General features: G+C 55.7%; 12 protein-coding genes and 4 non-coding genes across 16 annotated transcripts; 9 read left to right on the top strand and 7 right to left on the bottom strand.

Annotated features, from left to right (window-relative positions):
• The first annotated feature begins 542 nt into the window (after positions 1–542).
• On the top strand, positions 543–2426 carry BP01DRAFT_353945 (CFEM domain-containing protein). The gene is made up of 8 exons (XM_025574308.1): positions 543–662; positions 710–845; positions 890–1071; positions 1118–1154; positions 1204–1271; positions 1319–1701; positions 1756–1823; positions 1894–2426. The coding sequence occupies exons 1-8, from the start codon at positions 612–614 to the stop codon at positions 2136–2138; spliced, it is 1170 nt and encodes a 389-aa protein (XP_025434054.1). The 5' UTR covers positions 543–611; the 3' UTR covers positions 2139–2426.
• A 534-nt stretch (positions 2427–2960) lies between these two features.
• Positions 2961–3640, bottom strand: BP01DRAFT_175785 (uncharacterized protein). Its single transcript, XM_025570823.1, has one exon. It carries the CDS (start codon positions 3425–3427, stop codon positions 3056–3058), a length of 372 nt encoding a protein of 123 aa, XP_025434053.1. The 5' UTR covers positions 3428–3640; the 3' UTR covers positions 2961–3055.
• Positions 3045–3116, top strand: BP01DRAFT_t63. Its single transcript has one exon. It is a non-coding gene; the product is annotated as a tRNA-Ala (tRNA).
• A 265-nt stretch (positions 3641–3905) lies between the features above and the next one.
• Positions 3906–3979, bottom strand: BP01DRAFT_t57. The gene has a single exon. It is a non-coding gene; the product is annotated as a tRNA-Val (tRNA).
• A 1138-nt stretch (positions 3980–5117) lies between these two features.
• BP01DRAFT_389376 (MFS transporter) lies at positions 5118–7617 on the top strand (the record flags this gene model as incomplete). Its single annotated transcript, XM_025577916.1, has 3 exons — positions 5118–5156; positions 5210–5362; positions 5692–7617. 3 exons carry the CDS (start codon positions 5118–5120, stop codon positions 7330–7332), a joined length of 1833 nt encoding a protein of 610 aa, XP_025434052.1. The 3' UTR covers positions 7333–7617.
• Positions 7617–10772, bottom strand: BP01DRAFT_353944 (Kha1p). Its single transcript, XM_025574307.1, has 2 exons — positions 9378–10772; positions 7617–9312 (listed from the first exon to the last, which is right to left on the bottom strand). Exons 1-2 carry the CDS (start codon positions 10563–10565, stop codon positions 7639–7641), a joined length of 2862 nt encoding a protein of 953 aa, XP_025434051.1. The 5' UTR covers positions 10566–10772; the 3' UTR covers positions 7617–7638.
• A 541-nt stretch (positions 10773–11313) lies between these two features.
• On the top strand, positions 11314–11384 carry BP01DRAFT_t64. Its single transcript has one exon. It is a non-coding gene; the product is annotated as a tRNA-His (tRNA).
• Positions 11385–11741: 357 nt separating this feature from the next.
• BP01DRAFT_353943 (uncharacterized protein) lies at positions 11742–12371 on the bottom strand (the record flags this gene model as incomplete). Its single annotated transcript, XM_025574306.1, has 1 exon — positions 11742–12371. A coding segment is annotated over one exon (532 nt), but the record flags the coding sequence as incomplete, so codon positions are not given.
• Positions 12372–12677: 306 nt separating this feature from the next.
• On the top strand, positions 12678–13120 carry BP01DRAFT_175734 (uncharacterized protein). The gene has a single exon (XM_025570822.1). The coding sequence runs from the start codon at positions 12776–12778 to the stop codon at positions 13025–13027; it is 252 nt and encodes an 83-aa protein (XP_025434049.1). The 5' UTR covers positions 12678–12775; the 3' UTR covers positions 13028–13120.
• A 554-nt stretch (positions 13121–13674) lies between these two features.
• Positions 13675–15564, top strand: BP01DRAFT_353940 (Bicupin, oxalate decarboxylase/oxidase). Its single transcript, XM_025574305.1, has 3 exons — positions 13675–14310; positions 14382–14721; positions 14826–15564. Exons 1-3 carry the CDS (start codon positions 13927–13929, stop codon positions 15467–15469), a joined length of 1368 nt encoding a protein of 455 aa, XP_025434048.1. The 5' UTR covers positions 13675–13926; the 3' UTR covers positions 15470–15564.
• A 449-nt stretch (positions 15565–16013) lies between these two features.
• BP01DRAFT_353939 (DUF500 and UBA/TS-N domain protein) lies at positions 16014–17713 on the top strand. Its single transcript, XM_025574304.1, has one exon. The coding sequence runs from the start codon at positions 16055–16057 to the stop codon at positions 17342–17344; it is 1290 nt and encodes a 429-aa protein (XP_025434047.1). The 5' UTR covers positions 16014–16054; the 3' UTR covers positions 17345–17713.
• A 563-nt stretch (positions 17714–18276) lies between these two features.
• Positions 18277–19104, bottom strand: BP01DRAFT_353938 (uncharacterized protein). The gene has a single exon (XM_025574303.1). The coding sequence runs from the start codon at positions 19092–19094 to the stop codon at positions 18480–18482; it is 615 nt and encodes a 204-aa protein (XP_025434046.1). The 5' UTR covers positions 19095–19104; the 3' UTR covers positions 18277–18479.
• A 296-nt stretch (positions 19105–19400) lies between these two features.
• BP01DRAFT_334533 (SDR family NAD(P)-dependent oxidoreductase) lies at positions 19401–20424 on the bottom strand. The gene is made up of 4 exons (XM_025573166.1): positions 19922–20424; positions 19740–19847; positions 19604–19684; positions 19401–19514 (listed from the first exon to the last, which is right to left on the bottom strand). The coding sequence occupies exons 1-4, from the start codon at positions 20408–20410 to the stop codon at positions 19428–19430; spliced, it is 765 nt and encodes a 254-aa protein (XP_025434045.1). The 5' UTR covers positions 20411–20424; the 3' UTR covers positions 19401–19427.
• A 2525-nt stretch (positions 20425–22949) lies between these two features.
• Positions 22950–24107, top strand: BP01DRAFT_334530 (tyrosinase family protein; the record flags this gene model as incomplete). Its single annotated transcript, XM_025573165.1, has 3 exons — positions 22950–23365; positions 23432–23753; positions 23829–24107. 3 exons carry the CDS (start codon positions 22950–22952, stop codon positions 24105–24107), a joined length of 1017 nt encoding a protein of 338 aa, XP_025434044.1.
• Positions 24108–24746: 639 nt separating this feature from the next.
• On the bottom strand, positions 24747–25609 carry BP01DRAFT_389368 (uncharacterized protein). Its single transcript, XM_025577915.1, has 2 exons — positions 25003–25609; positions 24747–24943 (listed from the first exon to the last, which is right to left on the bottom strand). The coding sequence occupies exons 1-2, from the start codon at positions 25453–25455 to the stop codon at positions 24938–24940; spliced, it is 459 nt and encodes a 152-aa protein (XP_025434043.1). The 5' UTR covers positions 25456–25609; the 3' UTR covers positions 24747–24937.
• A 740-nt stretch (positions 25610–26349) lies between these two features.
• On the top strand, positions 26350–26439 carry BP01DRAFT_t65. Its single transcript has one exon. It is a non-coding gene; the product is annotated as a tRNA-Asp (tRNA).
• Positions 26440–26906: the final 467 nt, after the last annotated feature.

The following is a 26906-nucleotide window of genomic DNA, read 5'->3' as shown; positions in this document are numbered from 1 at the left end:
CTGTCAAAACTGTCAAAGACTGGGTAGACATTCTGCGACCGTGGAAGAATTCGCAAATGCTTCGAAGTTGATTTACTCGGGAGTACTTTCGGGTCATGCCCTAAAGTACGGGGCGACTCGGTATAGACACTCAAGCAAGAGAACAAATGCTCCGGCAGATACTCTGTGATTCAGCATCCACGATACGCGTGATGCTCATACAAATGAATACAGCAGCCTGAATTGCTCCGACCATGCATACGGAGAACTGGCCTGTCTCATCCTCGCCACTCCAACTCAATAGGCCCCTCTGGCCTAGCATCCCTGTCCGCGCTGCCCTATCGGTCCACTGCTCAGCTCTGGAGATCGACAGACCGTTGCGCACTGTCCATGACGAGTGCAGTGGTCCCTGCTGGACTTCCTACATCGAGGGTATCAGTCCCTTGATGCATCAAACAGTGGGATGAGTCTGGTAGAAGCCAATTGGATCAATAAACCCAGCTGCCTGTTCATCATGCCGTTCGTAGCTCTTAAGGTTGCTGAGGTCTCCCATGTTTCTGGTAGCCTTTAGTATCCTCGGACAAACTCATGTGGGCCAGTTTTCAGCCCAGTCAGTCCTCGATTCACCCAGGATGAACTCCACCCTGCTCCCGGAGTTCCTCAGTGACTTGCCGGCATGTGCGGTATGCTTGACATCTTCTCCAGGTAGCATCGATACTCAACTCCTCAGGCTCAATGCTTCGAAACTGCCATGAATGCCAGCTCCTGCGCCACGTCCGACCGATGGTGTATTTGTACGGGTGAAAGCCTCCTCGAGAGTGCAATTGGATGCTACAGTCTATCCTGCCCTCCGAAGGAGAGCTTGTGTAGGTAACCATTACCTGTCAGTTGTGCTGGCTAACATCCTCAGCCTCAACGAACTATACTCGCGCAGCCTGTGGAATTCACGAAGAGAGCAAAGCTAGCTTGACGCCTGCACTCGCCGGGTCACTGGGCATGTTGGCCTTGATCATGACCTGCCTGCGAGTGTCACAACGTACGATGATGAAGCATTCTTTCGGCTGGGACGATGGTCTGATAGTGATGGCCATGGTATGCCAACCAAAAACCAACAACTGGTAGAGACTGACGCCGACAGGGTTGCGCTGCAATTTTGAACCTCATGGCGTTTCCTAGTAGGTCGGCCTTCTGGTTACAACATGGAGGTCATCACTGACCAAGCAGTGCAAAAACACGGCCTTGGAACCAACATCTGGACCATCCCCTTCGAAGACATTACCACTCAGCTCAAGGTTTGTCACTTGGCTCCATGTCCTCGTCTGTTCACTAACTAGACCAGCTTCTCCTGATCGCCGAGATCTTCTACATGCCCGCCGAAGCCTTGACCCAGCTATCCTTCCTAGCCTTCTACCTCCGCATCTTCCCTCCCGGCCATTTCTGCTACATCGTTTACGCCCTGGCTGCCATCTCAGTCTGCTTCGGCATCTCCAACACCCTGATCATGATCTTCCAATGCCTTCCAGTCTCTTACTTCTGGAACAGCTGGTCCGGGGAGGCAACTGGCAGCTGCATCAACATCAGCACCTATTCGTGGTACCGAGCCGCCATGCAAATCGCCATGGATCTGTCCATCATCGCACTACCCATCTATCCACTCTCAAAGCTCGCGTTGAGCCGTCGGAAGAAGACCCTCGTCTTGTTGATGTTCTGCACGGGGTTTCTGTGAGCTGTCTCCGAGCCAGCTCTTTCGCACAAATCCTCTCTAACAAAACCCAGAATCACCGTGGTCAGCTGTCTCCGGCTCCAATCACTCATTCGCTTTTCCAAGTCCGCCAACATAAGCAGTAAGCTTTTCATCCACCTCAAAATCCCGATCTTGATAACAGACGAAGGCTGAAATTCGTGAAATCCAAGTGGACAATAACCCCGCCATCTACTGGAGTATGGTGGAATGCGACGTGGCGATCGTATGCGCTTGCATGCCCTGTCTGCCCGCGCTGCTGAAACCACTACTCCCCGCATGCTTTGGATCGCGGTATTATGCCACCACTGATGAGCAGACACCCCCAGTCAAGTTGGAGAGAATTCGCAGGAAGGATGAGTTTAGTGTTTTGTCGACGGCGGTGTCAGAGGATGCTTTGATGGCTAGTCGGGGTTGAGAGGGGGGAATGGTTGTAAAACGGATGACGGACAAGCTTGTTGAATCTATGTTGGTCACTAAAGAAGAAAAGAACATGGATACTGTCGGGGTTTCAAAGTGCACTTTCGTGGTATGGCATGGATCAGCGGTACTCACGCCAGCGATCCCTGGTCGCTTTGAAACTCTCCGTCCTAGGACCCTTCACCAGACTCCCCTAGTCTTGATAGCAGTTTATCGTAGTTTAAATCCTGTGCAACCGTCAGTCGGGGAGGGAAGACATGCCTACACTTGATTGCTGACAGATTTAATGACACTCTTAAAGACTTTCAGCAGGTGTTCCCTTAAAGCTACGCCAACCATGGCCCTTAACATATCTGTACTACTGGAGAAAATTCAAGGTATCTAGTGCCGAATTCTTGAGTTCATCACAAGACAGGAGTATTCTTGTTCATTCATGCGGGCCTTGTTGCGAAGGAGGGGCTCCATGTGTTCACAATCACAAAGAATCTTGATCCTGGCGGCTGGCCACGGATACAGTATCTGCTTATCGCCCACGCATTTCCTGCTCTTCAACGGCCGGTGCGGGTAAAAACAGCACTAAGAACCAAAATGGATTAGGCACGGAAGAGCGGCCCCTCTGCGATGCCGCCCACTTGTTCAGTCTTGCTGTCTAGACCTCGACCGGCTGCACCGGGTGACGAAGAGACAAGGGCATGTTGTTGATGCCCGAGGCAGCCTTAGGGCACACATTCACTACCTGGCCATGTTTCCTCATTGCTTCCTCTGCAGACAAGCAGACGGGGTGCTCCAAATATACATGGGTCCACGCAGCTGGACCACATGGAGACGTTATTTCGTTATTCTTCGCCCCTGGCCTTGGAGATTTATTTTATGAAGGAAAAAAAAGAACCCAGTTTCAACAATTGGGGCTGTGGTTTAGTGGTATAATATTCCCTTAGCATGGGAGAGGTCCGGGGTTCGATTCCCCGCAGCTCCATCTTTTTGCTTTTTGCTACTCCTTGTCCTCTGTAGTGCTAAGCATATACGTGCTAAGGCTGTATTAAGCCATTGATCGCCTTGAAATGGTACCCATTGGGTGAAGGACCAGATTGACGTTTCTTGTAGCAATGGAATTGAATGCAAGGTAATAATTGTGAGAGCGACGAGGCTGCCTAGGCCTGGGGGTTGTATGATTAGATTCCACCTGGAACTTGTATATGACTGTCGGTTGATATGTGGTATATTTTCAAGAGTTCTGAGTGTACGGCATCTAGGTGAACTTCCACATCTACAAATACTGTCATTCATGTCCAATTCGAATTCGTTGTTGCCAGTGCAGGGAATATATTATGCCGCACCGACATTGGTGCATATCCCGCTGCGAAATTCTACGAGATGTGCATGCATTAACGATGTATTAAACCACATAGCTCAATTGACAAGCAGGCAAAGTAGACAACCCAGGTCGACCTTCACCAAGCATCTCCGTGGACCCATGCATCATACACCGTATAGCACCAGGTACCGCTACGAAGTACGCTCTGCCCCTGACGATGCATGGGGCACAGATGCCGATCGCATTTGTGATCACGTGGCGAGAGGCGAAATCAACATTTTGCCACCACAGAAAATTTTTTTTTCCATCGGGTGTTCTCGATTGACTTTACAGGAACCGATCGTGATCCAGTGGACGGAGCGGCGATCAAGCGGACAAAAAGAGCTGATCGTGCCTGACGTAGGAGAGAGGAGGCCGAACTGACAATGCGAAAAGGGAAAAACAAAAAGATGACTGGTCAGGGACTCGAACCCAGGACCTTATCCGTGTGAAGGATACGTGATAACCAACTACACCAACCGGCCATTTCTTGATAGTTAGCACTAGCTGTATGGTTGTTGACAGCTGATTCAGTCAGGACAGCGGCACCACGTCGAAAATGTGCTCGAAAAAAACAATCATGGATTAGAAGTGTCGATCATCCAGTCAATCAGGCACAGGCACAATTGCTCTCCAACCAAGCAGGTCTTTACAAGGGACGACTTTGCCACACAGCACCCCAACCAAGTCTAAAGAACACGGCTAGACCTCCTCATCATCTGATGGTTTTTACGTTCAATGTAATCATTCTATTCAGAACCATGGGCGTCATCTGTCCATGTCGTCATACCGTAACCTTGGCTGGGCGAGCTTCACGCCGGTTTGCAAAACTCTGGCCTACGGAAAAAGCCGGACTGTCGACGGAGCTATGATGATAATGATGATGATGATGCTCGTGACCAAGTTATGAATCCGGCCGAGCATAAGTCGCGAGGCAATGCGGTGAAAGGTGGAGTTATTGGTCCTGGAACCCTACGTGTCAGGGTCGATAGTCCTGCGACGGAAAGGCCAGTAGCGAATCATCGGGCTGGCATCGCAGGAGTTCTCTCGGACCGGTCAGTTGACGATGTGTTTCGGCGTCAGTGGCTGTCCTGCCGATTCTGGCCCGAGAAAAGCAAAGCAGGTCAGCCGAGTTGCAACTCACTGGGCTGACATGGTGGATCCAGGGCATCATGGGGGGGTTTTCAGTGGCACGGGCTTCAAGTTCACTGCTACAGCTGTCTTATCGATAACCGGGGGAAACTCGAGAAGAAGTAGACAAACGCGTCGACGACTCGGGAGGGCCGGGATGTATTTAACTTGCTTCCTGGCGATCGTTCTGGAGGTTGTTCTGAATAGAAACAGTGACACTTCTGCTGACCCGAGAGAGGAGAATGGGATACAAATCACCATCCCTGTCACGGACCGACCGACAACCTTCCATGTTCAGCGACGGTGAGGAATTCGCCGAAGTGCAACCGAAACTTTCAAAGGATTTGCCCCCAACGGACGTGGGGGACCGAATCGGACCGATGGCGAAAGCAGCCAGTTGGAGACCAGTCGGGATGCCGATGTGAAGTCATCCTCGGTCGACTTCCGAGTTCGGCCTTGATGTGTATCCCCCCGTCACACCAGGGCTTCAAGATGGCTGAAAGTGTTGCTGCAAATGATGAGATGAACATGGTAAATGGCTTCTATCATTCCAGGTCGCAAACAACGTTGTTTGTGCTCGACAGATCCTCCTCATCCTCGCCATTACAGCAGCTGCGAATATCTTCACATCGGAGCAGTTTCCCCGAAGTTTCGCAGATTTGATCGACCGCAAACTCTGGGGACCCACTCTTTTCCAACGCCATCCCGGATCCATCTCGTGGAGCATTCCTGGCCAGGTACTGTCCTCCGTAGCCTGCATTACAATGAGGCGGATGGCATTTCCCATTCTCCCTCCAGAGTCTCCCAGTCCACCCCGACTTTATGACGCACCCCAGAAGAAGGGAACCCGTAGCCCTGACTCGGGTGGGCCGACTCGAAAAAAATAAAACTGGAGAAGCCGGATCACACGGGTTCTTTTCCCCAGTGTTTGGGATGTCCTTTTATATCTCCTTCGTCCCAGCTGCTTCTCAGCCGTTTCTCACTCCTCACCTTTCTTCTTCCTACTCCTCTTCCTTTCTCCTTTCCGCCTGCCGTCCATCCACCATCCTCTGACATACTGGACAAGATGGACAAGTCTCAACCCGGCCTGGCCTCCCATACGGAGAACGCCTCGGCCGGCTCCTCCAGCCATATCGACTCGACCAGCAAAGGACGTATCGCTGGTGGAAAGTACCTCGAGGGGCTCGATGACAGCACCGCTGCTGCTAAGACAGACGGCCCTCTGCAGACCGTCGACTTCGACTTCCCCCTAACCCAGACCGAACGCATCGTCCAGGACGGCAATCAGTATATCGTCCTCGACTTCGTCCCCGGTGATAAGGAGAACCCGTTCAACTGGGATGGCAAATACAAGGCGTTCATCTCCGCCTTGCTGTGTCTGATGACCCTGTTCATCGGTCTCGCCACGACTGCCTACAGTTCGGGACTGGGGGACATGGCGACGGATCTGGGCGTCACCGAAGAGATCGCCGAGCTGGGTCTATTCCTCTTCAACTTCGTCTGTGCTCTCGCGCCCCTCTTCCTGGCCCCCTTCTGTGAGTTGGCGGGTCGCCGTGTCGTCTACGTCGGCGCCTACTTCTGCTTCGCCATTATGTTCATCGGTCTCGCCCTGGGCAAGAACATCGGCACCATCCTCGTCTGCCGCGCCCTGCTGGGTCTGTTCGGTTGTGTGGGGACCATCCTGGTCGGTGGTACCTTCGGTGACATGTACTACCCCCAGGACCGCGCCATCCCCGTCGCCACCTTCTCGTGGATTGCCATCTTCGGTACGGTGGCCGCGCCGATCTACGCCGGGTTCATCGACCAAGCCCTGCACTGGCGCTGGGTGGAGGGTATCCAGGGTCTGGCCAACATCCCGCTCGCCCTCATCATCCTCTTCTTCCTCCCGGAGACGCGTGGCAGTGTGGCCCTGGGCAAGCGTGCGAAGCAGCTCCGCACGCAGACCGGCGACGACCGCTACGTGACGGCGAACGACCTGGAGGCCCCCTCCCTCAAGCACATGCTGCACAACTCGTCGGTCAAGGCGATCAAGATGCTCATAACCGAGCCCGTGGTGTTTGCCTTTGGCCTCTGGATCGCCTTCGCCTGGTTCCTCACTTTCTTGTTCCTCTCGGTCATCCCGATCACCTTCGAGGAGAAGAAGGGGTGGAATGAGGGCGTGTCCGGCCTGCCCTACATCGGGCTGTGCATCGGCTGCACCATTGGCTTTGGCCTCAACTTCTTCCAAATCCGCAAGTACAACTCGCTCTTCCAGCAAGGCCAGGCCCGACCGGAGTCCCGTCTGTACGGGGCGCTCTTTGGCGCCGTCTGGCTCCCCATCGGCCTCTTCATCTACTCCTTCACGCAATACGCCGACCTCCCCTGGATCGCCCCGATCATCGCCCTGGTGCTGATCTGCATCGGGATCTTCTTCATCTTCGAGAGCTGCTACAGCTACACCTCCGACTGCTACGGCGAGAGCTCCTCCTCCGCCATCGCCGGCCAGGGTTTTATGCGGAACACGCTGGGAGCAGTCTCCCCCCTGTTCGCCTCGCAGTTCTTCCACAACGTGGGCAGCCAGTACGCCGGGTTGATCCTGGCGCTGATCGCCACCGCGCTGACCATCATCCCCTACGTCCTCTTCATCTACGGACCCCGACTGCGGGCCAAGTCCAAGTTGGCGAGTCTGGTGACTCACTCGGGCGAGGAGGACCGCGAGAAGGTCTAATGATTGTGAATGATGAAAAAGAAAAAAATTCTATTGATATTGAAGCATTCTCGTCATGTCATGTTTAGCATTGCATTGCATATTTGGAAGTACATAGTCTCATGTCCGGGGCCTGAATTGAGTCTTCTTGCTCCGGAATGTTTTTTTTTTGCACATACATACATCCATTCTGATGAATACAAGACAAAATCACACTCTACCATTGATTGGGGGTTTTTTTTTTCAATATCGTAGAACACACCACAACACCAGTAAGATATGTCCATCACTTTCCGTCAAGCACCGGGGGGGGGGGGGGGGTATCGATTATTTACTCTGCATGACCAGCACATTGCCCACGATGCGGTTCTCCTTCTTGACGAGGATCTGGCCCAGCACGCCCAGTACGCGCGCAGCCTCCGCCCCGACCTCATCCTGCGCTGAGGCGATGCTATTCGCCGACTGCGAGGCGACCAGCGCCTCCAAGGCCGGCTGTCTCCTGCCCACCACCACCAAATTGCCCGCCTGGTGATGCGACCGCACCATCTCCGTCTTAACCTGCTCGACCAGGATGGCGACGCCCTCTTCTTCGTCTGTTTTGATGGTGGTCTTCTTGAAGACCACGCGATCCAACACCTCCTCTCCCAGCGACTCCTTCATCATCGACAAGAACCTACTATCCGAGACGAGGCACTCCTCCCACCACCCCTCCGCACGTCCGCCTGTCGTCTTCTTCCCCTGCATCCTCATCCTCCCCGCGGCGGTGGCCGGTACCTCCAAATGCAGCACCGAGACCGTGACCAACTCGCATCGCGCCAGCTGACACACAAACCGCACCGCCAACCGATCGTCCTTGCCCCCGAGAAACGGCACGACGATATGCTGCGCCTTGGCCGCGCGCCCATTCTTCCATCCCCCGACCCCACTGCGCTGCACGCTCATCGCCCCGAGCGAGGGCCGATGGCGCACCACGCTCTTCCCGTCCTGCCCACGCTGCACGCCCGTCGCTGCAGCCGTCGCTATGGTAGCTGTAGTAGTAGTCGTCGTCGTAGCGGCCGTGGCAACATACGCATTCCGCTCCACCAACACCCCTACATTGGCATGCCCCGTCGCAGCGCCCTGCAAGACACTCTCCACGAACCCCGCATACGGCTGTCCATCCAGAAACCGCACCCCCTCCTCGACCGGCGAATGCAAATGGTACTGCTCGCCCATCGCCCCCGTCTCGCTCCACGGCACCAGGACCAAATCCGCCCGCTCTTCGCGCGCCATCCCCACCACCGTGTCCGCGAAGGAGTGCTCCGGCACCACCGAGACCCCCGCCACGATCGACAGGTCGTGCCACTGCCCGAACGCGCGGAAGGTGTTGACCACCGGGTCGGAGAGGGTGTATTGCTCGATCTCGGCCACTTGCATGACGCTGGAGTCGCGGTCGGTGAGCTCGAGGAGGCGCACGCCGTGGACTTGGAGGTTGTCGGGGGTGGTGGAGTCGTCCGGAGAGGTCATGTTGGGGTCCGGGTCCGGGGGAGCGGATTCGTCGGCTTTGTCGGGGTCGGAGGGGGTGGTCGGGGGGAGGTTGTCGGGGTGGGTGCGAGGCTTGGTTTGGGTGTTGGGGGTGGAGGGTGCGAGGAGGCCGGCCAGGGTGCAGAGCCCCGATAAGCCGTCGAGGCGAAGGTAGACCAGGAGGTTGCGGACGTAGGGGTGGGTTGGGTGGAGAGTTTCGTCGTGGTCGGGGATGGTGGTGGTAGTGGTGGTGGGTTGATGGTGGGATGAGGTTTCTTTGGCGGCGGCGATGCTGTCGACGCGACTGTCGGACGGCAAGGGGGGTTGACCCGTCGTCCAGTCGATCTCCCCGCGACGCCATCGGTCGACTTTGATCTGGTACCATTTGGGGTAGAGGGCGACGGTGAGTGGGGTGGTTGCGAAGGTGGTGACCAGCGCCATGACGACGAACATGGTGAAGGTGCGAGTGCTGAGGATTTTGGCCTGGAGACCGATGTTCTGCGCGCGGGGGGGAGAGGTCAGTGGGCTTGGGATTAGGGATGAAGGGGAAGGGGGGCGCGTACCAGAACAATCAACTCGACCAACCCCTTACAACTCATCAACACGCCAATGGAGAAGCTCTCGCGCCAGAGCAGCCCGTTCACCCGCGACGCCAACGCCCCGCCCGTCACTTTGGCGATGAAGGCGATGGCGATGATGGCAACCACGTACCCCCAGACGGTCCCGTTGTCCAGCAAGCCCAGGTTGGTCTGCAGCCCGCTCAGGGTGAAATACAGCGGCAGGAACAGCGCCGCCACCAGATCCTCGATCTTCTCGGTCAGCTTGATGGCGAAGCCGCCCTCGTGCGGACACAGCAATCCGATCAGGAAGCCGCCGAAGATGGCGTGCACGCCGATGACCTGGGTGAAGAAGGCGGAGGCCAGGGCGATCAGCAGGGTGATGGCGACGACCGACTGGCTGGGCCCCTTCTGCAGGCTGCCGGTGTGGGCGAGGAAGCGCAGGAACAGGGGCCGGAAGACAAACACCAGGAACAGCACGTAACCCACGCAGACCAACAGCACCCAGAGCGCTGTGAGCCCAGAGCCCGCGTTGACCAGCGCGACGCACAGCGCCAGCAGGATCCAGCCGACCACATCATTGCCCACGCCGGCCGACAGCACGATCACCCCCACGTGGGTGCCGAGCAGTTTCAGCTCGGTGAGGATGCGGCAGAGCACGGGGAAGGCGGTGATAGCCATGGCGATGCCGATGAACAGCAGGTAGGTGCCAAAATTGATCTCCACGGTGTCGGCTTCGCTGCGGAAGGCGTGGTACAGCCCATACGCCACGGCGCAGCCCAGTCCAAACGGCAGCACCATCCCGGCGGCCGACACGCTGATGGCCACGCGCCAGTTGCTGATCAGGAACTTGAGGTTCGTTTCGAGGCCGACGAGAAACAAAAACAGAATCAGGCCCAGGTTGGCGACGAGGCTCAGCCCGGGGAGCGAGGCCTTGGGGAAGATGGCCTCGGTGAAGCCGGGGATGCGGCCCAGCACCGAGGGGCCCAGCACCACCCCGGCAATCACCTCGGCGATGACGCGTGGCTGGCGGATTTTGCTGAGCGGCCAGTGCAGCAGTCGGCACAGCACGATGATGATGCTGGCTTGGATGATGAAGAGAATGATCGGGTTGGAAGAGTCATACTCGGTGGGGTTGCTGCCCTCCAGGATGCCCGCCTGGGACTTGACCGTGGTGGTGGTGGAGTTGGCCATGAGGGCAGGCCTCTAGCTGAGGCGCGAAGCAGATAAAACTGACGGAGGGAGGAGTAGACCGGAGACGTTCTGAAGAGAAAACACGGAGGGCGGAGAGACGAGCGATGATAAAAGACCACGAAAGATCCTGTGTGGGGGGTGAAGACCGAAAACCCACGTGGGTTGATGGTGCAGGCTGGGCGATAATGTGATAACGTGATACTCGCGCTGTCAATTTTCTTTGTTGGAGTCCTCTTGACTCCACGAAACTAAGACTCAATTAGTACAATTCATACGCCCGCAGCGACCGCTTCGGAATTCCAAGACAGACCAAAGAGTCTGGGCCCAATACGAATCCGGGGTTGGCAGATCGTCTTTTCCCCACTCAGAACCACTAAGACCGGCATCCGTCAACTGATCCCCCGTTCTCGTATTCCAAAGTCTTACTTTATCTCGTCTCCGTCGCTGGTTGGAGGCCACTGGGATCCACTCGAGCTGTAAATTGAACTGGGAGGCTGTGGTCTCTGCGGCCAAGGGCTGGGCCGATCACGGGATGCAGAGAGGGAGGGATCACCTGGAGAGCTGAAGCTGTCTCACATGTTGATACACTGACTTCCTGGTAAATTCAGAGTGGAAGAGGCTCAGACTTATTGGAAGATGGAGAGCGACCTTGCAAGCCTTTGATTTCCGTTTGCAATGAAAAGAACAGGTTCCCAAGAATGGTGTTGACGGCTATCATCACAAAAAAATGGGGCAAATAACAACAACAGGTGCTGTGGTCTAGTGGTATGACGTCACGTTGTGGCCGTGCCAGCCCCGGTTCGATTCCGGGCAGCGCCACTTTCTTTTTCTCTTTTTCTTGCTGTTTTACTTTCCCCTTTTTTTGTACAAGTACAAACACCTGCAATCATCCTGCTTTTGTTTCTTTCCATCGATATGTTTCATGTGTTATGTGCAGACTGAAAGACACGAAAGGATTGCTCCGTGATCACTACATGCATAGTACTTCAAGTTAATATATTCTCCCGCAGACTCCGCCGGGTAACAAGAATATCCTTTGCTTCCACACTATGCGTCGACGCTGGCAACCAAATAAAACGATACGAAATTATCCTTCAACGGCATCCAGCCTCACATAGATCGCCTTCTTCTCAAAGTGCGGAAGATCGGGAAAGTCGAACATCTCGTAATGATCCCCAATCAGTTTCAAAACCCGATTGGTGACCGGATCATATATCCTCCTCGCGTCAGCCCAGCTCCGTCTTGCTTGCAGCCCTCGTCCAGACGGGGTATACTCACGAATTTGTCCGAGTCACGTCCTCCCATATGATGATCGCCGGACGAGCGATCTCCGCAATGATCTCCTTCACCGGGACATCGTTGCTACAACTATAAACCACAGACGTGTCCTCCACCTGGAGAAACCCCTGGGGATCCGCCACCACATCCATCTTCAGCGTCACCGAGAGGAAATGCTCGTCCATGTCGTCGTAGATACTGTCCTGCAGGGCGCACGCCAGCGGGCCGTCCCCATCCTCACTCCAGAGGTTTCTGATCATCCAGAGCAGCGCATACTGCGTCGCTGCGGGCGACTCCCGCAAGATCGACCCGCAGAAGAACGCGACGAGGTTTGTGACGAGATGCCGCTCGCGCGCTGCCACCAGAATCTCCTGCATTCTCGCCCACGTAGGGCTGGACACCACGTCGACTGCAGCCAGCCGGAACGCGCGGAACGGATTGGTCACGGCCGTGGGCTCGTACAGCGCGCGCGCCGGCAGGTCGACGGGTTCGTGGGTCTGCGGGTCGATCCACTGGCGCAGGTGCATAGGCACGATGCGGCAGTAGGATGCCACGTTGAGCGTGGTTGTCTCGGTCGCTCGTCCGAGGAAGACGGTCCATGGGATGTAGACCAGGTGAACCGGGCCGCTGCGGGTTGCCCCATAGTTAGTAGAGTCAGTAATTATCAGCAGGGTCTTTCCAACCCGAGAGGAGATCCTCCAAACCCATCCCCTGACAGAAGCAAGGAAGGACGGTGAATCACGTACTTGACAAATTCCTGCTCGGATGCTTGATGACCCTGACCCATAGCTGGCTCGAACTCAACGGGAGTCCCGTCCATCCCCACCGAGACATACCGCTCTCCTTCCCGCAGTGGACGGCTGAGCTGTTCATGCAACGCGCGCAGAGTTTCCTTGGTGAAGGACCGTTCGCCTTCCGCGTCGAAGTGCAGGATGTTCAAGACGACTTGGTGGGTGTTCAGCGTGGCCGGGTTGTGCAGAGGCGGTCCGGTCCAGTGGCCTTCCATGTTCTCATGCATGATCAGACCCGGCATGTCGGGCGCGGTGGGTTGGATGTCCGGAGGGCCAAAGGCGCCTGCCTCAGCGAGTCGGGTGATGAGATCGGGCTCACTGCTCGCTTCCGACTGTTCTTCTTCCATGTTGTCGTTGTTGTTGTTCATGGTTCTTGAGTGGAGTATGAGATAGTGGATCTTGGAGAGATGTGGTTACGATGGGACGGAGACAGGGTTGCTGTGAACAGAAAACAGGTTCTCACAAGCGTAGCAGCTGATAGGATAACAGTTTCCATTAATTTGTGAAGCTGTGAATAGTCACTATCTACATCAGTGAATATGGTCTCTATACAGTAGGTATCCACTTAATGCCTGAGGCATGAAATTCGCTAGTTGCGAGGGGTTAGCGGGATGGATTGCACATTTCGGTAGTAGTTGTTCCGTCCCGGTTGAAAATAGGCCGCCAGGAACAGGGCGAATGAGCCCACAGAGCAGACTCGCACCAGACATCATAGTGAAGCGAAAAGGTGGCACGGAAGATACACAAAGTGAAAGTAGGTGGTCACAACGGCGGATTCGACAACGTCAGGCTACCCCTGAAAAGATGGGGTAATAATCCATAGCCCAGACAATTGCAGTGGGATCCCATCCCGACCATTGCATTGAAAATCTTGTGCGGCATGTTGGGAAATCCGACGTTGGGAAAGACTGGTTGAAACTGGGTGCAGCTCAGGGTGACGTTGCGATGACCACCAGTGACCATCAGTGGCGTGCCATGGCAGCCCTATAGGGCTGAGTCAACCGCCAATAACCACATCACCCCCCAATCCCCCCCCCCACCGGCACAAGCAATACTCAAGCTTTGACCCGGCAGTCTTGCGTCGATGTGAGAGGTTAGTCGTACACCCGTCTCCACTTAATGTCCGGTTTCTGAACCCCTCTGTCTTATGTTCACTTGGTCGGAAAGCCCCGGAAGCAAGGCAAGAATGGCTAAGTAGCCCCTCACCAGGGGGCGTATAAAGAGGGGGGGCAGTCCATTCCTGAGTAGGCAGACCAAATTCCCCCAGACTCTCCCCACAATCGTACCAGATAATGCAATTGCTATCGCGGTCTCCTTTATCCCTCCTGGCCGTAGTGGCCGTCGCTGGCCTGGTCGAACGAAGCCATGCTGGCCCCGTCCCCAACGACGCGTACCAGCAACTGATGCAGATCCCCGCCTCCTCGCCGTCCATCTTCTTCAACCACAAGGAACCGTTCTCGCCGGACCATCGCGACCCCTGGGACCACAAGGTCGATGCGATCGGGGAAGGCCGACAGCCCCTCCCGTGGCGGATGGGCGATGGGGCCTCGATGATGGGCCCCCGCAACAAGGACCGCGAGCGCCAAAATCCGGATCTCGTGCGGCCCCCCAGCACCGACCACGGCTCCCTACCCAACATGCGCTGGTCCTTTGCGGACTCGCACGTGCGAATTGAGGTGAGCAAAGCCACGAGACACCACGACCCACGACCACCTGTCCGGTGTCACGCTAACACTAAAGCTGCTAGGAGGGTGGCTGGACGCGGCAAACCACTGTCCGCGAGCTGGGGACGAGCAAGGAGCTGGCGGGGGTGAATATGCGTCTCGACCGCGGCGCCTACCGCGAGCTCCACTGGCACATCGAGGCGGAGTGGGCGTATGTCCTTGCCGGACAGGTGCGGGTGACGGGGCTCGACCTCGAGGGGAAGGCCTTCATCGACGATCTAGAGAAGGGGGATCTCTGGTATTTCCCCTCGGGTCATCCGCACAGTCTGCAGGGACTGGGGGAGAATGGCACCGAGTTTCTCCTGATATTCGACGACGGCAACTTCAGCGAGGAGTCGACATTTCTGTTGACCGACTGGATGGGTATGTGTGCCTCTCTACTACTACTACTTACCCACCTTTTGTATAGACCAGTACTCTGAAAACAAAAAACCATAAAAAAAAAACCCCTGCTAAGGCACTCACAGCCCACACCCCCAAAGCCGTCCTGGCCGAGAACTTCCGCCTCCGCCCACAGCTCTTCAAGAACATCCCCACCAGCGAAAAATACATCTTCTCGGGCTCGCACCCGGACAGCATCCCCCGAGAAATCCCCCCGAACTTCAAACCCTCTTCGCAGCGCTTCACCCACAAGATGCTCGCCCAGGAGCCCGAACACACCTCGGGCGGCGAGGTGCGCATCACCGATTCCTCCAACTTCCCCATCTCGAAGACGGTGGCGGCGGCCCACCTCACCATCCAGCCGGGGGCGCTGCGGGAGATGCACTGGCACCCCAACGCGGACGAATGGTCGTATTTCATCCGGGGGCGGGCGCGCGTCACCGTCTTCGCGGCGGAGGGCAACGCCCGCACCTTCGACTACGTGGCGGGCGACGTGGGGATTGTGCCCAAGAACATGGGCCATTTCATCGAGAACCTGTCGGACGAGGAGGAGGTGGAGGTGCTGGAGATCTTCCGCGCCGATCGGTTCCGGGATTTTTCCCTGTTGCAGTGGATGGGGGAGACGCCGCGGCGGAATGTGGCGGAGCATCTGTTTCAGGAGGATCCGGAGGCTGCGAGGGAGTTTTTGCGGAGTGTGGAGGGGGCAGAGAAGGATCCCATCCGAGGGTGAGCTGTGTTGTGAGTGAAGTGCGTGGCTGGGATGGTAGGATCAGAATACATTAGAGACATTAGTAGGTGCGTGAATGGGTGTGGACGTATTCTCTGGATATCTTCAAGTTATCCGTCTTGGTGACTGTTATGTCTACTGTAGTCAAGACAGTGAACTATAGTACCTAGTGATAACATATTAGGTACGACTATAACTACCTGTTTATTCTCAGCTATCTTAGCATGAACAGTGATGCCTAGCAGGGGTATAAAAAATAGTCGACGTCATGATAGGGCATGAATGCATTCACCTGCAGCTTTCGATGGAGGCACAGCCAAGTGTGGCGATGAGCTCATGCCACCCCCACTTTGTGCAGTTTCTGGTGAAGAAAACGAGACGCTAAGCCTGTTGGAGGGCGGATTACGAAGGCTTAGCAGCTCCTCTGCCCCTCCAGAATTAATGCTGGTGCCTTCGACGTCAGCCTCCCTCCCACTTCCCTCCTACAATTGATATATAAACAGTAGTACTGCCTCTCCCGCACTTCCTCGTTCACTCTTGGAAATCATTCAATCTCATCGTATCTACTCTACCCGGCTATTCCGCACAATGTCTCAACCACAAAATAATACCGCCAGCTCCACCGGCAAAATGTGGGACAAAACCAAAGTCTTCGGCAAGAAGACCTTCGACAAAGGCTGGGAGGCGCTGGACAAGCTGGGCGGGCCAGTCAACCGCCTCTCCAACAAACTCGGCGCCGAGGCCTTCTGGCCCATGTCCATCGACAAGGAGTGCGACAAGGCCGCGCGCATCCTGCGCAGCTTCTGCAAGGACGGCGTCTACATCGACGCAAAGGCCGACAGCGCCCCGCCCGTCAGCGGGTCGGAGGCTTCCGCCCCCAACAAACCCAACAAGGAGCCGAGTGACAAGCCGCGGGGCAAGCAGAAGGTGCTGAAGAAGATCCCCGCGGAGGTGGTGCGGCAGGCGAAAGGACTGGCCATCTTCACCGCGATGCGATGGGGCTGGGGCTTCAGCGGCGCCGGAGGGAGTGGGATCCTCATCGCGCGCGATCCCCAGACGGGCGCGTGGACGGAGCCCTCGGGGATTCTGCTGCATACGGCCGGGGTGGGCTTCCTGGCGGGCGCGGATATCTATGACTGCGTGATGGTGATCAACACGTACGAGGCACTCGAGGCCTTCACCAAGCTGCGGGTCACGCTGGGGAGCGAGGTCAGTGTCGCCGCGGGGCCGGTCGGGATGGGGGGTGTGGTCGAGAGCGAGGTGCACAAGCGACGCGCCCCGATCTGGACCTACATGAAGTCCAAGGGGCTGTACGGGGGCATTCAGATCGACGGGTCGATCATCGTGGAGCGCTGCGATGAGAACGAGAAGTTCTACGGTCGCCGAGTCCCCGTCAAGGACATTCTAGCCGGCCAGGTCCGCTCCAACAACGCCTCGGTCAGAGGGCTGGTGCATACCATCCAGTCGGCCGCAGGACAGGCCAACTTTGATCAGCCCCCGGCAGATGCCCAGATCCCCACCGGCCCCAGTCCCAGTGATATCCCCCCGGAGCAGTTGGCCAACAGCAACATGTTCCACGCCCAGGCCCCGGGCGCCCCGCCCCCGGAGGCCGTCCAGCACAACCCCGAGCAATATCAAGTACCCCCCAACAGCAACCTGCCCTACCACCAGCCACCCCCGGAGCAGCATCCCCAGGGTCCGCAGAACCCGCCCATGGGTTACCCCCAGGGCCCGCCGGCAGATGCGCAGTACCATTCCCAGCAATATAACCCAGGCCCTCCCAACAATAATGCGTCTTACAGTCAAGCACCATCTGCGAATGCAGACTACTATTCGGGGCAGGGACAGCACAATCAGGTACCTCCAAACAAGTACTGAAGAGGTCACACGAGAAAAAACCTTCATTTGTCACCGAATCTTGATACCTACCATGCGATGCTTCCAGCGTTTGATGTATTTACTTCTTTTCCTGCATTATTGACCTGAACTTTTCTTCAAAAATCGAGCAAGTGGATTGAGTTGAACAATCTCATAGTAACTCAGACTCGAGCTTACCTGTGTAGATAAGTGCTATGGTGTGATCTGTATCAAGAGCCATGCCGATGTAGAATCTGCGACAGCTAGGCTTTGCAGTCGACACGAACCGGGGGAGGAAACAACATGCATATGACACTTATATAACTGCCTGCAACGCCATCAATTCTCTCATTAACCAGAGATGAACGACTCCCATCAAACAATCCGTGAATATAGCCTGAGACCCAAGCTCTGCCAGCATCTCACCTGTATTTTCAGACGCAAACATTTTCCACCTCTTCAAGACAACAACGAACGCGAGGCTACTCCACCACATATACAAACCCACAAGCAAGGCAACCAGCCAGGAAACCAACAAACCCCTCCCGAGCCCACCCAAGCACCCCGGCCTTCATCTTTCAGCTTTCAAGACGGTAATGCAACCTGCACCACCGGCAGAGCAGCCGATGTCGCATCTCCACCAGCCGCACCAGAAGCCGCCTCGTCCACCAGAAGCGCCTTCACACAAGCCGCAGCAGCAAGGGCCGCATACGGCTGCCACCGCTTACTCTTATGACTATCCGCATAGTCACACACGCCCTTGATCACCACAGACGAGAAATACAAGTCCACGCCCGCGGCCTCCATCTCGAACCCCATCAGGCCCTTGTCCGCCGCCAGCCTGTCCCTATCCTCGCCGGACCGCAGCACTATATCAGCGGACCCGATCACCCCGCAGAATACGCGGGGGGTGATGGGTGGTGCCATCGCACGATTTTCGCCCGCCGACCGGCGCCGGAGACTCCCCGCTACTTCTTGCCCCAGATACCGTTCGCAGTCGACCGCCTCGTCGCAGGAGAGATGCACCGTGTCAATGCAGCCGGGGCCCTTGGTGCGACCGTGCTCGCGGCACAAGATGCAAGGGTCGGAATCTGGATGGCGGTGCCGATACTGAGCGGGGAAGAGCCGGTCGTGCTCTGCGCCGGGGAACTGGTATTTACGCTCGTCTGATGCTTGCTGGGCCGTGCGGAGATGAGATGCGAGTCGTTGTTGCAGGGAGGGAGAGTGGTGCGCCGATTCGAGGTTCTAGCACAGAACGCGAGCGCCAAAAAAAGAGCGCGATGAATGTTAGAATGATGGATGATTGCTCTTTGCCGCTCCTACGCTGCGCTGGCAGGACGGCTTTCGGGGGCTGGGAGGAGTTGCGCACCAACTCGTCCGAGGCAGGTTTGCTCGCTTCCCGCCCAGTTCTTGGACTGATCAGCACGTCTCCGAGGAAGATGTCCGTTCCGTCCGGGGAGTAGGGCGCTGCGCCGCAGATGCCGACCAGCAGGGCAAGGTGCACCTGGGGGAATCGCCGTCGTAGATACCCTGCTCCGATCGTGGCGTTGAGGGTCCCGATGCCGGGCAGCTCGACGAGGACGATGTCGTGCGGGCCGATGCGTCCCAGGGTGTAGGTATTCGGGTCATCTGGCAGTGGAGTATACAAGTCCGTGGGCAGCTTGCATGATTCGTCCAGGACAGCTTGGACTGCATCTGCTTCGAGCGCCAGTGCGCAGATGATGGCAATGCGAATTTGGTCCACAGGCGGAAAGTGGGCACAAGACGGCATGATGCTGAGAATCGGTCCTCAGATGAAGAGATACATGAGCTACACCTGGGCGTGGTGACTCCGGAGGTCTTATTCTGGCAGTCTTGCGTGGACTGGAGGAGGGGATCAGGGCTTAGCGCTGTGCTTACGCATAATGGTCTATGTAGTTCCAACAATCATCGCTGTCAACCCGCTTAGCGCTGGTCTTCGTACTGAGGACACATGGCGGGCGCTTGCGGCTTTTTTGCCCGCCAATAGGTTAACCAGACCTGTGGTCTCGGTAGAGTTTTTCAAGTTATTCTTGTAGTCAGTTGGAACTACGTGGTGCGCAATTGGAGGATGTTTGGACAACTTTCATAGCGAAAACCCGGCGTCTATGACAATATTCTGTCCTGTAATCGAGGGACTCGTCGCCAGGAAGCGGACCTGATCAGCCACATCCTGCAGTGATACGGTATTAGCAACCATTGATGCAGACCCCGAAGGAATTCGCAGGTCGAGCACTACTTCAGTGGATGATGGAAACCGACCTCTGGCGTTGCGAACCGCTTGAGCGCATTCCTCTCCTGCACCGAGCGAAGCGTCTCTTCTGAGAACTGACGTCCCCAATCCTGAAACATGTCAGCCAGTAGCCACCCTATCGTCCAAGAGGAACCGAAACTATACCGTCAAAAGAACCCCCGGCGCGACCGAATTCACTCGAATCCGCGGCGCCGCAATCACCGCCAGGCTGCGCACGAGATGAATCAACGCCGCCTTGGTCACAGCATAGGGCTGCCACCGCCAGCACCACACATCAGCACCACAGTCCCAAGCCCACCCAGCAGGAAGGAGGAGGAGATACATACCAAACTACTCCCACTCGGTTGCACCCCCGCCACCGAAGCCGTCGCCACAAACGCCCCCTCCGTCGCCTCCAGATGCGGCCGCACCGCATGGAACAAATGAAAGTGGCTCTTCACATTCATCTGGAAACACCTATCCCAGTCGTCCTCGTTATCTGCATCGTCCAGCTCCATGAAATTCGTCATCCGGGTCCAGCCCGCGTTCGAGACGGCCACATCCAGCCGCCCGAAGGCGTCCACGGTCTCCGCCACCACGCGAAGTATATCCGCCCGGTTGCCCATGTCCCCTTGCAGGGCGATGAAGTTGGAGGTGGAGCTCCGCGAGAGTGACGAGAGGGTGGTGAGTTCTTGGATGAGGATGTTCGCCGCTGTCTGGTCGGAGTGGTAGTTGATAGCCACGCGGAGGTGGGCGTCGCGAGCGAGGGCGCGCGCTATCGCCGCCCCGACGCCTCGGGAGCCGGCTGTTACGAGGGCTACTTTGGCTGGTGTCATGGTCTCAATCAGCGAATTAGGGTATATTGAAAAAAAAAGGGTACACAGGCGGAGGGGTTTTCGGTGGTTTAAGGGGATTCCGTGCTTCGTCCGCATCCGAGATGTCGGCTCCACATCGGGGAGTGTCCCAGGTCGAAGTTGTCCACTTCAACCCTTACCATCACAGTTAGACTTCGGACAGAGATCGGCATCGACCTCTTCATCCTGATCGTCACCGACAAGACGGCGGACCCGTTCAGTGTGGTGACCGACGTCCTGTCCCAGGCTGAACACGGACCCGACTCGCCGTGCGTGAGCCTGACCACGTCGGAGCGGGTGGCTAAGACAGCGATTGCATACATCAACCAGGCTCTGAAGGAACCGTCCACCGCGGCGCTGGCGGGCGTCTCGTGGGAGAATTGGGGCGAAGCGATCGTGGCGGACACCATGGACGAGGCCTGGAGCTGGCGGAGGAGATCGATAGTGAGCACGTACAGATCTTCACGAAGAACCCGCGAGATGCGTTGGAGAAGATGACGGCGTATGGTGCGCTGTTTTTGGGCGAGCGGACATGTGTGTCGTATGGCGACAAGGCAAGGATTCTTGGTTTGGAGTTGGGCAACTTGGATCAAGACTCAACGAAGATTGACAGTGCATCGCAACGAACCGGGTCCTCCCCACCAGGAAGACTGCTCGCTACACCGACGGTCTCTGGGTTGGCAAGTTCTTGCGGACCATCACCTACCAGGAGGTTGCGCCAGATGAAGCCAGGGGCTAGCTTGGTCGGTTCTGCGGCCGCGCAGCTCGGGCCGAGTCCTTCGAGGGACATCCCCGGTCGGGATATCTGCGAGCTCATTTGCATCTGAAGAAGAATTCAAATAAATTGAACAAGGATATGAGAGCGTGAAAGATGATTCTAGAGAGAATTGTCGGGACTGCGCATAGTGACCTTTTCGGGAAGTGGACCACATAGGCTGGCAGTGAAATGGTTCTGAGATATGTTGTTAAAACCATACTCCGTGCTCGTTAGCGACGACAATACACGCGTATAGACCATGGCATTGGTCATAGCTGGCTTCAATTGGCCAACGAGCGAGTTGATGCCCAGCCCAGCAAGAAGCGTGAACAAGCACCTTATGCATCCAACATGCACAAATGCCTGACTCAGCGGCACGTAGATGGGACCCAGTCTCCATAATCGAGGACCTTGCGATACGTGGGCCAAGCGAGATTTTCTTGACAACCTCAACGCCAAGCATCAGCCAAGAGGTAGATTGCGTGGGCTTGGCTGAAATCCAGGATGATCCTGACTTGAATTGCATCCATCCCCGCCGGAGTCGTACTGCTGCGTGGGTGTTCATTGCACAGGCAGAAAATTCCTGGTGGTTGACGGGGGAAATTCGCATGAAACAGGCAGGGATCAGCTGGATCTTATCAGGACCTTTGAATCCAAACTCAATCGGGTGTAGTCGGGTGCAGTTGATTGCATGCGAGATCTCGAACTGATCGAGAGGTGCGACACTTTGACATCCTCTTCGCCTCCAGGCCACGAAGCATGAGACTTAGATGGGTGTAGTTGCACCTTCACTAGACATCCTGTAAACCGGGACTAGTTCAATGACAGTTGACTTATTATGTTCACCCTGCTCATCTCACGTTCTTGGAGCAGATTCAGATCCATCTATGCTTTCGCTATGCGTTCGCTCTCAACCAGAATTCTCGAACACCGGATAGATTCGACTAGCTCCGATCTCTAACCACCGTCGCGAAGCCCTATGGGGTGTTCGCATTAGGGGCACCCCCTTGCTGTCAGGGTCGAAGTTTTGCAGGGAGGGGATCTGGACTGACGGCTCGGGGACGCGCGTCTTTCGCTGCAGCCCTAACGCCAAGACCTGTCCGCCGCGTTCGTTGCGGAGACTTTTATGAACCGGATCAATTTACTACTATTCAGTATTCACGGAGTGCGGATTATCGTGCGAAGCAGTACAGGGGGAGTCTACACAAATGATGTCCCTTTCAGCTAACAATGCAAGTGCTTGATGTTGTTCAAATAAGACAGGTTCGTCTAGGAGTCTTCCAGCAGAGATCGGCCAGCTGTGAACACTGCAGTGTGCTCTGACCTGTCACCCGAGCTACTATACATCTCAAAGTACAAAAGAAGCAGATCTTGCACCTCATGTTTCCTTCGCTACAAGCCGGAGATGGCGAGTCTACTGAGCTCCGTATACCGATGACGCGGGCCAAACCCACGCAGGACCTTGATCCGTGGACGCAAGTCACCCACAGACGATACCAAATATAGGATATGCGCCTTGCGAGCAAAGCTTCACTCCCCACAAAGGCGCTGTCAAGCGTTTCCGTCAGCGCCGTCGAGGCACAGTCTTCGCTTGACAAGACATATCTCAAGCGATGGCTGTATAAAGCCGGGTCCAGAGCCGGGGTCAATGACACAACCTTCTTCCTCGACGAGTCTCTCCTCATTCTTTTTCTTGGCCTTTCTTTTCTGTACAGTCACTCTTTTACTGTCACTCTTTGATTTTTCATCCCGTTGACTTCAACCATGAAGTATGCCCTTCTCACCGCAGCACTGGCTCTGGCAGCCGGTGCCTCCGCCGCCGCTGTGCCCGCGGCGGTTCATACACGCGAGTCCACGACGGACTACATTCCCGACTACTTCACCGGCGGGTGCACGAAGGAGCAGATGACCACTCGCAAGGAATGGCGGCATCTGACCGGCCAGGAGCAGAGCCATTTTCTGGACTCCCTGCAGTGCCTGATGGAGAAGCCCGCACAGTCCGGGCTGACGGCGACGACCAGCCGCTTCAGCGACCTGCAGGCCCTGCACCGCGGCATGACCAACACCGCCTACGCGGACATCATTCATCATGTGGGCCAGTTCCTGCCCTGGCATCGCTACTACATGCACATCTACGAGACCCTGCTCCGCGACGAGTGTGGTTACACCGGTTCGATTCCGTACGTCCCCTCCTTCCCCCCTGTATTCCCACAAAAGACCTAGACTGATGGAAAGCAACACCCCAGATACTGGAACGAACAGCTCGACGCCGACAGCGGCAACATGTTCCAGTCCTCCATGTGGGGCCCCGACGCCTTCGGGGGCAATGGCACCGGGTCTGGCCTCTGCGTGACGGACGGCCGCTTCGCCAACATGACGCTGCACATCGGCCCCGGCGACGAGGACACGGACTACTGTCTGCGGCGCGCGTGGGACAACGAGGCCGCTATCGCCAACGCGAACAGCACGGCCTTGAACGCCTGCAACGCCTACAACACGTACGCGCCGTGGTGGAATTGCGTCTCCAATATCCCGCATAAGGGGGTGCACACGAATATCGGAGGGGTGGTATGTTGCAACTTGTTCTTTACGCTGTTCCCCTTGGCAGATCGGGCTCTTGACTAACGGGCCTGCTTTGGCTAGATGGCGGACATCAAGTCCTCCCCGGGCGACCCGATCTTCTTCATGCACCACGCGTACATCGACAAGGTATGGTGGGCGTGGCAGAAGGCCGACCCCCTCAACCGCATGTATGATATCAGTGGGCCGACCTTGAACCACACGGCGAATGTCGAGCCCGCCGGCGGCTGGCAGAACGCGACGCTGCACTACGAGCTGTCTTCGTTTGAGATCCAGCCTAATGTCACGATCGGGACGGTCATGAACACGCAGGGTGGCTATCTGTGCTATGGGTACGATTGAGCCTTGTTCCGGGGTGGAGGGGGTGCTTCAATGGATGTGGGGGTGTGCCGTGACTGGGCTCTGTGTTGAATTGACTTTCGCTTTTGATAGACTTTTAGACGAGACTTTCTTAGTTAGTTGTTAATGAAAGCACTACTACTAATCACAAGGGGAAGAGAAAAAGCAAAACATACATTAGAAAGGATTCACTGGTGGTCATCCACTCAACTACTAACTCCTAGTATATGACAAACACAGCCGGCAGACTATATAGTCTTAGCGATCTAAACTTGTAGATCTACTTGAAATGAAATTCTTTTGGCTATTATCAGTAGTAGATAGTATACAGCCTTAGGTTTTTTAATTAGGCTTGGTGAATCCACAATTCAATTTCTATTATGCTACTTCCGCTCCGCCCCGCGGCCCAGACTCCAGGCGCTGCTGGCAGGGTACCAGCCGCTGCACCAGTTCGGGGCTCTGATCAAGTTCAATCTATGTCGCGCAGATATGGGAGATATCTTGAAGGGGTGAGTGTTACCACGTCACAAGAGTTTTTTACACCGAAAAACAATCAAAGAGTCCCAGACTAAGCATCTGAAAATTTGCGACAACTACGAACTCGTCGAAACGAAGTGGAAATCTGTTCTGGTGTATAAACACGTTTGGATTAAATTATTATCAACCTCAGAAGAGAAAGTCCTAGATACACACGAGCAAGACACCTCACTTCAGGTCCTTGATCCTCGAGTCAACCCCTATAGATATCTGATCACTCAGAAAGTACCCTCGCAAGGTCACAAGCGCGACCTTGACGTGGAAGCCAATGGCTGTGGCGCAGTTCGGAAACTCGCTTACAGCTGTATACCGCGTTAGTATGGGCAGAGCTGCGAGGCGGGGGGAATCGAGTTCAACTTACAACACTGACGTCGTTGTTGTCCAAGACGCTGAGGTCGTTGAGGGAGCCGGTCAAGATCTTGCCATCCTTGTTCAGGTTGTTCAGGACGCCATCGCCGATGATACCCTTGTCGACCTGCGAGGTCTGGTCGACGCTGGGGCCGGTGTGGTAGGTCGTCTCGGCGGAGTTGCCCGAGTTGTACTCGGCGGTGGCACCGTCGCCAGTGGCACCGTTGCTACCGATAACGGGGCTGGAGGGGTGGGCAATGGCGAGGGTGGCGAGGAGGCCCATGAAGACAACGCTGAGCTGCATCTTGAAGGTGGAAGAAAGAAGCGTGAGCTTGAAGATGGTGTTTGAGTTGGTTGGTTGGTGGTGGAAGTGGAGGAGGCTTGGGAGAGTGAGAGATGCTGTTGGGATGATTGAGACCAATGGCCCGGTGGTCGAAGGGTTTATATAACTTCTGGCTCCTCTCATCTGGCGACCAGTTCGTCTCCGGGGTGGAGGACCTTTCACTCAATTGAGAAGACTCAGGGGCTAATGTGACCGGTTCGAATGATGCATCGTCTCGCTAGGTATTGCAGGTCAGGGACGGACTATCTTGAGGGGGAGATCATGTCGGAAGCTTCGACTCGGGCAATCGAGCTTGACGGTCCCTGCAGATCGAGGCGGTCTGCTCGGATATTGACTTCAATATTAGCCAATATGTGTTGAGCTGCGGCAATGATCCGAGGGAGTGCTGGTCATTTGCCACTGATCTGCTGCATTCATTGAGAGAATATGACTTGGCGGCTGATAGGTCACATTGCGACGAGCGGTCTGCCAGGGGCTCCTCCGGGCTCTATCCGGGCTCTAGAACTGTGCTCTGCATTGGTTTCTTTTGGTGCACAGCTCCAGTACGGGGGCGTTCGACTGGCGAGTGCTGGGGTGCAGCCCTGATCGATAGTCGGGGAGACACCCTTGCATCATGCAGCTCCCCGTCATCTTAAGCTTATTCGGGACTGAACGAACTTCTTTGTGAAACCGCGTTGTAGCCGCCACAGTCTCCCTAATACATACCCCAACTAGGCTCAACTTCAGGTTGTTCTCGTCGCTCGCTTCATGTATCGAGGAAATATCAAGCTGATTGGCCAATAGTGTATGCGTGAGCAGGCATATATCGATTTGCACTATCGGTCTACATGCAGTAATCTACTCGCAGAAGCCGTATTATCGAGCCGTGTTGGTTTCAGCATGATGAACTCCTGATGCAAATATCAAGGACTCTGCATCTGTACCATTGCAGCAAACCATTTTCTCGAGTGATTTCGTGAAGGGGAAATTGTAGTTTTGCTTCTAGAATTGAAAAGTAAAATTCTAAAGCATCTCCAATCCTCGATGGTCTAACGGTCATGATTTCCGCTTGTCAATCCCAGCTGGGAACAAGCGCGGGAGACCTGGGTTCGACTCCCAGTCGGGGAGATCTCTTTTTGCTCATCTTTTTGTCAGTACCTCATCGTTTCTCTTGTCTGTCGTCTTATTTGGCTGGTTGTACTCACAATGGGAGTTCAATCGAGATCCAGCCACCAAATGAAACGCGGGATATTGCCGCCCAGATGCGGCTGTGCGACACTCTTGAGCCCCTCATGCATTTCTCCTTTTCTCAACCTCATCCTTCCTGCAAACAAAAATCCCAACGGTTGAGAGTGCAGAACAGTCTTGGAATCGTACTTGTCACGCCTTCTGACGGAGCAACTGTCTTCCATACAGAATCACTGAGTAGCCTGTCTTTCATCCAGTCCTAGATTCGACGTCTCCCAGCAATCCCCTTTCGAGTTATCGGGAGCTGTTGCATGCCAGACCTTTGCCCGCAGAACACCCTGCGACTTTCCACATCACTGCCTTGAATCCGCTGAAGGTCCTTGTGAGGTGTCTGTGACTCATACTAA

The sequence above is a fragment of the Aspergillus saccharolyticus genome, assembly GCF_003184585.1.
Source record: "Aspergillus saccharolyticus JOP 1030-1 unplaced genomic scaffold BP01scaffold_5, whole genome shotgun sequence".
NCBI classification, from domain to species: Eukaryota; Fungi; Ascomycota; class Eurotiomycetes; order Eurotiales; family Aspergillaceae; genus Aspergillus; species Aspergillus saccharolyticus.
The sequence above is the reverse complement of the archived record's forward strand: the minus strand, read 5'-3'. Positions and strand labels throughout refer to the sequence as shown.

Coding starts and splice junctions, on each gene's coding strand:
- BP01DRAFT_353939 (XM_025574304.1), top strand. CDS start 16,055: ATGTCTCAACCACAAAATAATACCGCCAGCTCCACCGGCAAAATGTGG.
- BP01DRAFT_175785 (XM_025570823.1), bottom strand. CDS start 3,427: ATGAATGACAGTATTTGTAGATGTGGAAGTTCACCTAGATGCCGTACA.
- BP01DRAFT_353938 (XM_025574303.1), bottom strand. CDS start 19,094: ATGCCGTCTTGTGCCCACTTTCCGCCTGTGGACCAAATTCGCATTGCC.
- BP01DRAFT_353940 (XM_025574305.1), top strand. CDS start 13,927: ATGCAATTGCTATCGCGGTCTCCTTTATCCCTCCTGGCCGTAGTGGCC. Junction 14,311..14,381: donor ACTCGCACGTGCGAATTGAG/GTGAGCAAAGCC, acceptor TAAAGCTGCTAG/GAGGGTGGCTGGACGCGGCA. Junction 14,722..14,825: donor TCTGTTGACCGACTGGATGG/GTATGTGTGCCT, acceptor AGGCACTCACAG/CCCACACCCCCAAAGCCGTC.
- BP01DRAFT_175734 (XM_025570822.1), top strand. CDS start 12,776: ATGTTCAAGACGACTTGGTGGGTGTTCAGCGTGGCCGGGTTGTGCAGA.
- BP01DRAFT_389368 (XM_025577915.1), bottom strand. CDS start 25,455: ATGAGAGGAGCCAGAAGTTATATAAACCCTTCGACCACCGGGCCATTG.
- BP01DRAFT_334533 (XM_025573166.1), bottom strand. CDS start 20,410: ATGACACCAGCCAAAGTAGCCCTCGTAACAGCCGGCTCCCGAGGCGTC. Junction 19,848..19,921: donor AACCGAGTGGGAGTAGTTTG/GTATGTATCTCC, acceptor TGGCGGTGGCAG/CCCTATGCTGTGACCAAGGC. Junction 19,515..19,603: donor AGCGGTTCGCAACGCCAGAG/GTCGGTTTCCAT, acceptor GTATCACTGCAG/GATGTGGCTGATCAGGTCCG.
- BP01DRAFT_353945 (XM_025574308.1), top strand. CDS start 612: ATGAACTCCACCCTGCTCCCGGAGTTCCTCAGTGACTTGCCGGCATGT. Junction 846..889: donor CCCTCCGAAGGAGAGCTTGT/GTAGGTAACCAT, acceptor TAACATCCTCAG/CCTCAACGAACTATACTCGC. Junction 1,272..1,318: donor ACATTACCACTCAGCTCAAG/GTTTGTCACTTG, acceptor TAACTAGACCAG/CTTCTCCTGATCGCCGAGAT.
- BP01DRAFT_353944 (XM_025574307.1), bottom strand. CDS start 10,565: ATGGCCAACTCCACCACCACCACGGTCAAGTCCCAGGCGGGCATCCTG. Junction 9,313..9,377: donor TGGTCGAGTTGATTGTTCTG/GTACGCGCCCCC, acceptor CCCCGCGCGCAG/AACATCGGTCTCCAGGCCAA.